The 12,480-nt window shown below is 53.8% G+C and overlaps 1 protein-coding gene across 2 annotated transcripts; it reads right to left on the reverse strand.

The window, feature by feature from the left end:
* Nucleotides 1–644: 644 nt before the first annotated feature.
* Farsa (phenylalanyl-tRNA synthetase subunit alpha) lies at nucleotides 645–8,853 on the reverse strand. 2 transcript variants are annotated; one of them, XM_003468356.5, is made up of 13 exons: nucleotides 8,669–8,853; nucleotides 6,387–6,524; nucleotides 6,215–6,313; nucleotides 6,022–6,140; nucleotides 5,235–5,327; nucleotides 5,014–5,142; nucleotides 4,827–4,942; nucleotides 2,653–2,737; nucleotides 2,471–2,570; nucleotides 2,214–2,382; nucleotides 2,055–2,132; nucleotides 1,844–1,958; nucleotides 645–905 (listed from the first exon to the last, which is right to left on the reverse strand). In XM_003468356.5, exons 1-13 carry the CDS (start codon nucleotides 8,813–8,815, stop codon nucleotides 767–769), a joined length of 1,527 nt encoding a protein of 508 aa, XP_003468404.1. In that variant the 5' UTR covers nucleotides 8,816–8,853; the 3' UTR covers nucleotides 645–766. The 2 variants fall into 2 exon arrangements, with proteins under 2 accessions (XP_003468404.1, XP_063084500.1); XM_063228430.1 differs by lacking the exon at nucleotides 8,669–8,853 and adding an exon at nucleotides 7,560–7,589.
* Between the last annotated feature and the right edge of the window lie 3,627 nt (nucleotides 8,854–12,480).

Raw genomic sequence — 12,480 nt, forward strand, 5'->3', positions numbered from 1 at the left:
CAAGGCTGGGTTGGGTAAAGTCCAACAGGCCGGGACTGCTCAATACAAAGCTTTTAAGGCTTTGCTTCAGTTGACTGGGAAGAAGGTGGGGCTGTCACACAGTCCTTGTGAGGAGGACAGCAACGATTCCTCACCTTGTCCAACCTCCCCTACCCTCCCCCGCAGAGAGCTTCACTCCGTAGTTCACGATGCTCTAGAAAACTCATTATGTAGTCACTTGTGATCCTCCTACCTCTGCCTCCTGAGTGCTGGGATGACAAGTGTACACCACCACACCTAGAAGAGTCCAGATTTAACCTTTCCTACCATGTACACGTCAAGATGTACTCTAGTTCAAGTGTGGCTGGGGACACAGTCTGACGAATGGCTGGACCAGGTGAGCATGGTGGTACACACCTGTCATCTCAGCACTCAGGAGGCTGAGGCAGGATTACCAGGAATTCAAGCCCAGACGAACTACTTATGACAAGACTGTCTCAGAAAAAACCCAACTAGAACAGCCCTTGCTAGAGGCCTGGCTCTGAAGATCCCTGACCCCTGGACCCAGCACCTGCACTCCCAAGAATCTATCACCCACTGCCTACCCCATCAAGCCACTTGGGGAGCTGGGGGACTCCACAGGAGCCCCAAGGAAAGGCAGCAGATGAGGACTACTGTGTGCTTTATTATGTCGCTTGCTTCCCCCCCGGGACCCGGGTCCTGGCAGAGTGGCCTCACAGAGGCCTCACAAACACGAGGGGCGCACATGACGGCAGGACGGCCAGGGTCAGGCGGCTGCCTGTGTCTTCTGGGGCCTGGGCTCTGTGTCCAGGCGGCACAGGGGGCTGTCGTAGACCATCTGTAGGTTCACCTTGTGGCCCACCAGCTCCCGGATGTTGTTGATGCCGTACTTGATCATGGTCGGGCTGGGGAGGTGGGGATACAGCTTAACCCCTGTTGGGCTCAGGCTCCCCCCCCCACCGACATCTCTCCAGCCCTCCGCCCTCCTTGAAGACATACGGCAGCCCTGCCACCCCGCAGTGACCAGCGCCTCCGTCCTGGCAGCTACCGTCCTCACCATCTTCACCCTCTCTAGTCTCCAAACACCCGTGCCCTTCCAGTCCCCTTCCAGCCCCCAGGGCTTAGCCCTGGCTTGCCCTGGCCTGCAGCGCCCCTCCCCAGGCAGGCTTAGTCACCCTGGTGCCATCTCTTCCAGGAAGCCCCCCTGACCACTGCAGTCCTCTGTCCTTGCTAGTGCTCCCTATGCTCTGCTCATTTCTTGGACCTGTCATGCTCCTGCGGCCCAGGACCCCAACCCAAGGACGCAGTGAGGGCTGGCAAAGTGCACAGCACATGGCAGGTGTGAGTGGCACTTCCTGCTGAAAGCCAATCACTGGGTCTGGGACACATCGCATGAGGGGCAGTAAGCTGGGAGGTGCAGCTTTCTCTGTACCTCCAACCAGTCCTTCCTGTGGCTCCTGTTACTCAAATGAGGGCCTGAGCTCCAGCTCCCATCAGGCCAGAATCAAACTCTCTTTTTAGGTTTTTTGAGACAGTTTTATTGTGTAGTCTAGGTTTAGACGTGAACTTGTGGAGATCCTCCTGCCTCAGCCTTCTGCGTGCTGGGACGACAGGCTTGTACCACCACGCCTGGCATAGGTTCTCATACGAGCTAAAGCTGCTGGCAATGTGAGATGGAGGATGCACCACTTTAGGATGATCTATTGCTAAACCACTGCACCTACTGGTGAAAACTGCTTCCTAGGAAACCGCCCTGGTGCCAGAAAGGCTGGATGCTGACCAGGTGAGTGACTGAGTGAATAAAAGGAGCTGCCAGCCGGTGCCCCCTTTCCACCCCACTCACCGCTCCAGGGAGAGGCCCCAGGCGATGACAGACACATTCTCGGGGAGTCCCATGGGCAGCAGCATCTCGGGGCGGAAGAGCCCGGAGTTCCCGACCTCCACCCACTTCTTCAGGCCTGCAGCAGGGACAGAGGCGGTGCATGGGGCTGACCCTGCATGTGGGGTGCCAGGGTGCGGGGCAGGAGGTGGAGGAGAATGTCCTCTGTGCTCACCCTGGTGGTAGCTGAACACCTCCATGCTGGGCTCCGTGTAGGGGTTATAGGTCGGCTTGAAACGCAGCTGGGTGATTCCTGTGGGACCCAGGAGGTGACCGAGCCGAGCCCTGCCCTCCCCACCGCCGCCACCCACTCCTGGCCCGGCAGGCCACTCACCCAGCTTGCTGAAGAATTCGCGCAGGACACCCATGAGGTGGCCTAGCGTAAGCCCGTGGTCAGCCACCACGCCTTCGATCTGGTGGAACTCGGCCAGGTGCGTGGCGTCCAGCGTCTCGTTGCGGAACACGCGATCGATGGAAAAGTACTTGACTGGCGTGAAGGGCTTCTGGGGGCACAGCAGGTAGGGATGGGCACGCCAGAGGGGTGCAAGCCCCTCCTAGGCGGCCCCGCCCTCCCCGTCCCGCCAGCAGCACCTTCTGTGCCAGCCGGTAGAGGGCGCGTGCGCTGGCCGCTGTGGTGTGTGTGCGCAGCACGTTCTTCCGGGCTTCGTCCAGGCGCCAGCTGTACTTGTACCTTGGAGGGGAAGTGAAGGCTGGGCTGCGTGGCCCGGGCCTCACCGCCTCCCTCCCGGCCCCAAGGCCTGAGCCTGCCTCACCCCTGAGAGCCGTAGCCGCCCTGCGCGTGGGTCCGCTTGACCCGGTGCACATAGTCCGTGGGAAGCTGCAGGGCCTCTGCGGGGTCTGCATGAAGAGGGCAGGACTCGTAGGGTGCTCAGCACCCCTCTTCGGTCGGGATAACCCGCACACCCTTTCCAAGCCAGGCACGGTGCCCATGCCTGGGACCCAGCATGCCAGCGGCTGAGGCAGGAGGACCGCGTCAAGTCCAAAGCTGGCCTGGACTATGCAGTCAGACCCTGTCCCATCCCATCCCGCCAGAAAGAAACTGTCATCCAGGGTGAAATCCTGACAGCAAGTGAATTGTGGCCCCTGGATAGGCACGCTGTGTGGCCCAGGGTGAGGGCACTTCCCGCTCTGTGCCTCGGTTTCCCCGACTATAAAAAGGAGGCATAGTACTACTTCTTGGTTAGTGGAATATTGTGACACTGCTCGGTGTATGAGTGCTTAGGTGCTGAATTTTGGAACTAGTTTTTTGGGCTGGGGATATAGCTTAGCAGCATAATCACCTGCCTGGTAAGTGCAAAGTCTTGAGTTCTGTTAAAACAAAACAAAAAGCTAGTCTTTAAGCCAAAAAAGATTGTTTTTCTGGCGTAGGGAACTGATAGGACCTCACTGTGCAACCCAGGCTGGCCTTGAACTTGCCAAGATCCTCCTGCCTCAGCCTTCTCAGTGCTGGGATGACAGGTGTGTGCTACCATGCCTGACTTTGAATTGTATGAAATAACTACAATTTAATAATTTTGTTAGTTTTGGTTTTGTTTTTTAGTTTTTTTGAGACAGTCTTATTACATAGTTCAGGCTAGCTCTGAACTCTGCCATCGGACCAGCCTGAACTCACTACCTAGCCAAGGCTGGCCTTGAACATGTGGCGATCACTCTGCCTCAGCTTCCCGGGTGCTGGGATTACAGGTGTGTATCAGCACACCCACCTTGATTTGTTATTTTGGAATATACCAGATGATCAGTTAGATTAAAAATATTAAATCACCTAGGAAAAACCAAAATCAGCACTTAGGAAGTCTCAGGTGCATTACACCAACAAGTGTGGGGTGTTATAGCTGTGTTTAGATGTCCCCCAGAACCTAGGGCACTAGGATGAAGGGTGTGAGTGTTACCCGCCCCAAGCAGCCCGGAGAAGATAAAAGGGAGGAGAAGAGCTGTGGTTGTCTCTTCCTTGTTTTGCCATCTTTTTTTTTTTTTTTTGTCTTTTTCGTTTTTATCGGTACCAGGGATCGAACTCACAACTGCCTGCTTGCAAGGCAGGCACTTATGCCGCTGAGCTAAATCCCCAGCCCTATTTTGCCACCTTCTGCCCTCTGTGAGCCACTTTCTACTGCGATGCCCTCTGCCAAGCTCCTGCCTTGAAGCCAGCCTGTTATGGACTGAACCTTTACAAACCGTGAGTCAAATAAACCTCTCCGCCTTGCACTTTAGTGTGGGGTATTTTGTCTCAGCAATGAGAAAAGCAACTAAGATATGGGGCTTTGCGTTCCTGACTGGCTTGCAGGTCCCGAGGGTATGGGCCTTCCTGGGCAGGCAGATGACTTCAGTGTGGACTGAACTTCACCTGAAGAGAGTGTGAGGGGCTTCATCAAACTCAGGCACAGGGTAGGCGGGCGGAGTTTGTAGTCTTAGTCTTTGCAGCCCTGGGGCTTGAACCCAGGACCTTGTACATACTAGGCTAGGGCTCTTCACCCTGAGCTATACCCCAACCCTTTCTGTTTTGAGTCAAGATGTCACTGAATTGCTCAGACTGACCTCAAACTTTCAACCCTCCTGCCTCAGCCTCCTGATAGACAGGTACTAACAGCTGTCCACCACCATGCCAGGGTTTTTGTTGGAGACACAGTCTCACCATACAGCCCAGGCTGGCTCAAACACACTATCTATATAGATCTGATTATCTTGGAACTCATGAGCATTCTGCCTCAGCCTCACAAATACTGGGACTATAAGCATCCGCCACCATTCCCAGCTCTAACTTGTTTACTTCTGTGTGGGGCTGGGGTAGGAATCCAGGGCCTCCCACATGCTGGCCAAGTGCTTTATCACTGAGCCACACTGCTGGCCCTGCACTGACCTTAAAGCTGCAGGACACAGCGGTTCCCAGTGGAAGGCACCACAGGTGCAAACGCCAGCCACCCAGTCTCACCTCGAAGGAAGAAAGTGTCATGCTGGTCCCGTGCTGGGTGCTGCTGTGGCTGGAAGAGTGCGTCAAAGTTCCAGAAGGAGCTCTCGATGAAGTTGTCGGTTGGCATCTCAGTGAACCTGGGGAGAAGCGGCCTGAATGCCTGCCCCCTCCCCTGCCGTGCCCACCCTGCCCCTGGGCCCAAGCTCACCCCATCTCCAGGAAGATCTGGCGGAACTGGGAGCGGACCTTAAGCAGCGGATGCAGGTGGCCGCTGTCGGGGAGCACGCCACGTGCTGAGAAGTTGTAGGGTTTGAAGGGCTGGTTCCTCCAGGAGCCACTGCAGGGATTTGGGGGTTGGGGGAAAGAGGGTAAGGCACACACCTCTCTGGCACCCCGACCTGTCCCTGCCCGGTCAGGTGCTGCTGCTACCTGGAAATCATCTCTGGGCTCAGCTCCGTCTCCTGCTTTGAGACACTGGTGCTGAAGGCACTGCCCTTGCTTACCCAGTAGGTCTTCAGGGTCCTGTGGTCACAAGAGGAAGGGACACGCCGTCACCTCCTCAGGCTTTCCTTTTGATGCTGATCCCATGGCCACCCACCACTGCTTTAGTTTGTTCCCAGCATGGTCACCTGAGATCCTCTTATGTGCCCATTGCCTCTCCCACTATTTACACTCACATGATCATTCAGCAAACATTTGGGACAGGTTGCATTTGAATCTGCAACCCTGTGCCTGAGGCTCCCAGAATACTAGGATGACAAGTGTGTGCCACCACCACACCTGGCTCAGGGCAGCCTCTTTGAAGTGACACACAGGCAAGGGTCTGATGGCATGGGCTGCCTTCAGAATCAGTGAGAAACCAGGCATGGTGGCACACACCTGTGATCCTAGCACTTGGGAAACTGAGGCAGGAGGACTGTCATGAGTTCCTGGCCAGCCTCCACTACACAGTGAGTTCAAGGCCAGCCTCAACTACATAGCAAGACCCTGTCTCAGGGGAAAAAAAATCAGCCAGAAGACAGTTCTGGGGGGCTGAGGCAGGAAGGTCACATGTCTGAGCCAACCTGGATGACTTGGTCCCAAAAAAGGGCTGGGGATGCAGCTCAGTGCAAAGGCCCTGGGGTTGCCTGAGCCTTCGATGTACATTGAACTGGCAGGAGACCGGCAGCTTGCTCTCACCCCCAGCTCAGGGCAGTACAAGGGCCAGGTCACTCACACTTCTGTCAACAACTTTCTCTTCCGGAGCTCGCTCCTTTCCTTCTCGCTCAGCTTTTCAGCCTGGCCCTTCTGGACCAGCTGGAGCCGCCGCTGCACCTCGTCCTCTACCTTCTCCACCTGGCAGGACAGTCACAATAAGGGCCTGTCCTCCTGTCTGCCCGCCCACCCATCGGGCAGCTGCCTGGACTCACCACACGGAACACCCGAGGCCCATCGGCCGCGCTTTTGTCCACACGGATCCACTTGTTGGACATGGCCTTGCTGAAGCCCACTTTCCCGCTGGGCAGTTGCTGCGGGGGAGGCTGTGGTAAGCACGGCACTGGGTCCCCATCCCCTGTCCCCGACCCAGGCCCTTACACCTACCATGAGCGCACTCTGGGCGAGGCCCTCGGGGGCAATGCTGCGGAACACGCGTGCTTCGTGGCTGCCCTCCTGGGCGATCTCCTCACCCTCAGCGGTCAGCTCCCAGCGCTTGGTGGAACGAAGCTCAGCCTCGATGACCTGGGGATGGCAGTGGACCGGCAGGGGCTGGGTTCAGAACCGAGTGCCTCTTAACACAGGGCTAAGCCAGGGACTTTGCACTGCAGCACTGCATCCGAGCGAGCTTCTGGCGCTCAGCCTCCAGGTCCCTCATGTCACTCAGGTATAAGGACTAATGAAAACAAGGACAACCCAGAGCTGGGTGTGGTGGTTCACAATTGTAATCCCAGCCTTTGGGAGGCTGAGGCAGGAGGATCACCTCAAGTTCTAGGCCAGCCTGGGCTATGTAGTGAGTTCAAGGACAGCATGAACAACATACAAGGGGTCTCACAAAACAAAAAAAAGTTCCAAGATAGTTACAGGGCACAGGACAACACCTGGGGAACACAGCACCTTTGTAAAGGTCTCGTTAAGTTGTCCAGGCTGGGCTCAGAGCTGTGGCGGCTGGGGTGAGCCATCATCCATGTCCCCTCCCCACTTGCTTTGTGCAGGGGTTTTAGTGTTGACCCAACTGATCTAGAACTCCTGGTTCAAGCAATTCTCCTGCTTCAGCCTCTCAAGTAGCTGAGTCTACAAGTGTGCAACATGACACCCAACTAGACAGAGTTTTACTGTTGCTTTGAAACCATGAGATTTTAAGCGCTTGTATCTCTGCACCTGCAGTGCCAGAGTAGGACCACAGATGAAGAACACACTACAAACAGAAACCGGAGGCTTCACAATGACGTCAGGTTGGTGGGGCCCACAGAGTCTACGCTTCCAATCCATTTTTTTTTTTTTTTTTTTTGTCTTTTTCCTTTTTATTGGTACCGGGGATCGAACTCACGAACGCCTGCTTGCAAGGCAGGTACTTATGCCACTGAGCTAAACCCCCAGCCCTTCCTCTCCTTTTTTAAAAATTTATTCTGTAGTAGCAGGAATCAAACTCAGGACCCTGGCCTTGCCAGGCAGATGCTGCACCACTGAGCCATATCCCCGGCCCCTTGATTTTAATTTTTTTGCATTTTAATATATATTTATCTACTCTTTATTTTGGTTTTCAAGACAGGGTCTCACCATGTACTTCACCATGAGGTGGGCCTTGAACTATGTAGGCGAGGCTGACTTCAAACTCATGGCCATCCTCCTGCCTCAGCCTTCTAAGTGCTGGCATTACAGGCACACACCGCCATCACCACGAACATCAATTGCTATGTCTGGGAATAGAGGATGACAGCAGTGTGACTGCCCTAGGGCCATGGCAAGGATTGGATGACAGGTGGTGTCTTGCCCAGTGTGGGCCCAGGACCGGTGCCTGACAAATCACACGCTGGCCCATGGAACCAGCCTCTGGGCACTCCAGGCCTCTATGTCCTCTTGACTCCATCACCTCGCTTGCCTCAGCCGGAAGGTCCAGCTGTGCGCCCTGGCTTCCCAGAACAGACACCACAGCCTTGGCCCGCACCCCCAGTACCTCCAGTACCGTGCCTGTTGGTCTCTCCCACACACAGCTTCTGACTCCAGCTCCTACTCTGGCGCCCCGGTAGTCAGCCAGAAGGCTACTCGGGAAGCCCTGAATTCCAGCTGTGCTGCTCTCTGTCACCTGTCACCTCGCAGGCTCTTACTGAGCACCGCTTCGCTTCGCTTCGCTTCATTCCGCAGCGCACAGCCTCCACTCAGTTTTCATCTCCGCGCGCCCTCTCCCTGACCCCAAGTCGGCCGGCCGTGGCCGCTGGTCCCTGTGACTGCCCCATCTCGCAGGTCATTCTGCTCCTCCCGACGAGATCGCAAGCTCTGCGCGGGCAGCGGACGCGTCTTCGTCCGCTGTCACATACCTCCCGGGCCCTGATGGTGCCACGTTTATCGCTGACGTCCGCGCGTGCACCCCAGGCTCCTGCCTTCAAGTTCTACTGCAGGCCCACTCGCAACGACCTGAAACCTGGCCTGAGGGACCCCGACTTGGACGCAAGTCTGGCAAAGGGGGCTGGCGTGGTGACGCACGCCGGCAACCCCAACACTTGGGAGGCTGAAGCAGGTAGGTAGCCGCGAGCTCGAAGCCAGCCTGGGCTACAAAATGAGACCGTATCTCACAAAGAACAGAACAGAGCAACATAAAAGATAAAACAAGACTGGCAGGAGGAGTGCAGATGCAAAGGCGAGGCGCCCGCATCACGTGCCTGACTCACCTCGCCTAGAGCCTGCAGGCTCTTCACGGCGCCCACCACCGCTTGGTGCTCCACTCCCAGCTGAGTCGCCAGCTCCGCGCTGTCCAGGCCGCCATCTGCCACCTCCAACCGCCGCAGCAATTGCTCCGCCACAGGACCATCCGCCATGGCTGTGCCCAGTGCTTCTTGCAATGAGGCGCCGGCTCGGAAACCGGAACCGGAAGTAGCGCCCGCAGCGCGTCTAGCCATCTTGAGTGTGGCGGACTAAGTGCAGACTCTGGAGTCGCCATTTTGAGTGTGGCGGCAGAGCACCCAAAGGTGAAAAAGACTCAATCCTGACCTTCCCCTTTCTTTACCGGCCGAGGTAAACTGATGAACCCAAGTTCAGAAGCAGTTTCGTTTCGCGTTCCATGCGTCCACGTCACTAGCAAGTTGTGTGACTTTGGATTTATTCAACCTTTGGGTACACCCAGCCCTCTCAACTAGTTTTAAATTTTCCAAGGGGGCCGGTGAGAGATCATTTCCATTTCCAGGGGAGAGAGGAGCTCACCCAGAAACAGATAAAATCAAGGTGTCCACTCATTCGTATGGACTATCTCTTAAGTGCCCAACCCAGTGCTAAGAGCTTTAGCTACTACTACTGTTACTATTATTACTATTCGCGTTTTTTTAGACAGGTCTCACTATATAGTTCAGGCTGGTTTTGAACTCACTAATGCAGCCTAGGCTGGCTTCAAATTCAAGGTGATCCTCCTGCCTCGGCCTCCAAGTGCTGGAATTACAGGTGCCACTACACCTGGCTAGAGCTTCAGCATTTCTCCCAAAACTTTGTGGTGATGCAGATATTCATATAATGTCTGTTTCACAGATGAAAAAACAGACTCTGAGGTGGTATAACTTGCCCAGGTTCTACAGGGAGTTGATTTTTAAAGAGGATTTGAAATTATATACCCTCCAGCTGGACATGGTGGTGCACCATTCCAGCACTTTGAAGGCTGAGGCAGGAAAATCACCATGAGTTCAAAGTCAGCCTCAGTACTGGGAATATGGCTCAGTGGCAAGCACAGGATTCTGAGTTCAAGTTCCAGTACCTCCCCACCTCAGGTTAACTGCTACCTATTGAGTTCAATGCCAGGCAATAAATTACAGGGCTTGGGATATAGCTCCATGGTACAGTGCCTACATACCTGGCAAATATATATATATAATATATATATTTAAAATTTATATATATGTATGCTTTTTAGACCCCTATCCTTCCCTTCCCATACCTTCAAGAGATTATTAGGACAATAATAGACCATTGTTGTCCTATAGAAGGATGTCACATACACACAATACAATTGAAAAGTTTTCTAGTAGCAGTTGCTAAAAAAGAAACCAAGGAGGCTGGGTTGTAGCTTATTGGTAAAGTATTAGCCTGGCATGTGCAAGGCCCAGAGTTTGATCCCTGGAACCCAGTGGGGAAACAAAAGAAAAAGGAAACAGATGGAATTTACTTCACATAGTACATCCAAATTATTTTTAAACTTATTAGAGTTTACTATTGAAATATTTTGTACTCTTTGATTTGCCATGTCTTCAAAATCAATTTGATATGTTTTGGGTTTTTTTCTTTTTGGTACCAGGGATTGAATTTATGTCCTCATGCTTGCCAGGCAGGCACTTATGTGACTGAGCTAAATCCCCACACAATTTGATACATATTTATTGTTTTTTTGAGACAGTGTCTCGTATGTAGTTCAGGCTGCCCTTGAATTATCAACAATTCTCCTGCCTCAGCCTCTCCAGTGGGACATTACAAGTGTGCACCACCGTAGTCTTGATACATATGTTAACTTACAGCAAACTGATTTGGGACCAGTTAATTTTTTTTGTTTGTTTGTTTTTGAGACAGGGTCTCACTATGCAGTTCAGGTTGGCCATGTGCTCACTCTGTAGCCCAGGCTGCTCTCAAACTTGCAACAATCCTCCAGCCTCAGCCTCCTGAATGCTGGAATTGTGTATGCCACCACTCCAAGAGAGGACGTTACACTTCAAAGGACCAATAGTGCCAGGCTTGGTGGCACAGGACTGTAATCCCAGCACTTGGGAAACTGAGGCAGGAGGATAGCTGTCAGTTTAAAGCCAGCCTGCACTACAAAGTGAGTTTAAGGCCAGCTGAACTGCACAATGAGACCCTGCCTCAGAAAGAAAAAGAAAGAAAAGAAGACCAATAGTGACATGGGCAGTGACAAATCTGTTAGGAACAAACATACATTTTGGGTATTGCTATTTTGTGGTATTGAGGATTTACTGAGTTACTGTGCTAAACTACTCAGTGTTCGTTATTTTAAATTTTTTTGGTACTGAGGATCGAACTCATGACCTCACGCACACCAGGCAGGCACTCATGCTGCTGAGCTAAATCACTAGCCCTTTTTCTTTACCTATTAATTACTTATGTATTTTTCTGACAGTCTTGCTACAAGTAGTTCAGGCTGGCCCTGAATTCACTGTAGCATAAGCTTGCCTTAAATTTTGAGATCTTCCTTCCTCAGCCTCCCAGGTGCTGGCACTATAGGCACATGCCACCACATCTGGTTACTTTTATTTTTGAGACAGGGTCTCACGAAACTGCTAAGTTCCCCAGTCTGAGATAGAACTTGCAACCCTCCTGTCTCAGCCTCCCAAGTGCTTGGATAATAGCCATGCACATCCACACCAGGCTACACAGCAAGTAGTTTCTATGCCTGCTTGGTGGCAGCTGCAGGTAGGGACGGAGAGCGAGTCACTCAGAAGTGTCCACCCACATCCTGGTCCTAAGGACCTCCTGAGATGGTCCGGGCTGGGCTATGCTAAATACTGAACGCTGGGGTGAGGGGCAGTGCCTCAGGGGCAGTGTTCTTTGCTTTTCTGAGGGCAAAGCGCTCCCTTCCATCCTTGGCCCGAGTTGTCTCCTTCCCCAGGCTGCCCAGGTCCAGTGTCCACCTCGGAAGTCTGGAAAACCTCTGCTGTTCCTCATGGCAGGCCAGTCACTTGCTCTGGCTTCACAAGACTGCGGATCCAAAGATCCAGTTCCTCACTCTAGGGCCCTATCTCCACAACCATCTGTGCCTTTTTTCCTCTCCCAACGGACCCGTGTCCTCTGCTACAGCCGTTTAATTGCAAAAGATAGGCGGTTTGTGGCAGACCACAAAGGACCCCCTTTTATTTACCAGCACTGGAGAGCCCTAATCCTAACCCTAAATGAGCCCGCAGCTAGGAGGATGACCCCAGCAGTTATAGCCTGTTTTGGGCTTCTTCCCCTCTAATCCAGGTTGGCCCTCTTAGGTGGGCTGGTGGTACACACCTGTGATCCCAGTGCTTTGGAGGCTGAGGCAGGAGGATTGCCCCAAGTTCGAGGCCACTACATAGTTCCAGGTCAACCTCAACTACACAGCGACACAAAACAAAATAGCTTTCGTCTTGACAGCCCTGGGCCATGGCGACCCTCCTGGTCTCCCAGGAGTTCTGTGGGTTTTGGAGCAGCTGAGTGGCTCGCCCTAGGTCTTGCAGCAGCAGTCAGACCGGCTCAGGCCCCAGCGCGCAGGAGGAGGAAGAGGAAGCTGGCACCCTCCCGGCTGGCTCGCAGGGTCCCAGCCTCAGGTGGAGGGCCTCTGGATGGGAACAAACGGCCTCCCCACATGCAGGGTAACCGGTGGCCAGGAAGGTCCTGCTCAGCCCTCTACGCAGAGAGGACGGAAGGAGACGAAGTAGTAAACGAGGTCCTGGACCACAGTGGCGACACCAGCGGCTGCGCGCGCGCGCGCGGATTCTTTAAATGCCCGGGACTGAGCGACTAGTGCGAAGGA

The sequence above is a fragment of the Cavia porcellus genome, unplaced genomic scaffold (genome assembly GCF_034190915.1).
Source record: "Cavia porcellus strain 051 isolate PalLab524CR breed Dunkin Hartley unplaced genomic scaffold, mCavPor4.1 scaffold_17, whole genome shotgun sequence".
In the NCBI taxonomy this organism is placed as follows: domain Eukaryota; kingdom Metazoa; phylum Chordata; class Mammalia; order Rodentia; family Caviidae; genus Cavia; species Cavia porcellus.

Excerpts from the sequence above, each read along its gene's own strand:
- Farsa (XM_003468356.5), bottom strand. The coding sequence starts at position 8,815 with ATGGCGGATGGTCCTGTGGCGGAGCAATTGCTGCGGCGGTTGGAGGTG. Across the intron at positions 6,314-6,386 it reads TCGCCCAGAGTGCGCTCATG|CAACTGCCCAGCGGGAAAGT; the intron begins GTAGGTGTAAGG and ends CCTCCCCCGCAG. Across the intron at positions 2,383-2,470 it reads TCTACCGGCTGGCACAGAAG|AAGCCCTTCACGCCAGTCAA; the intron begins GTGCTGCTGGCG and ends CTGTGCCCCCAG.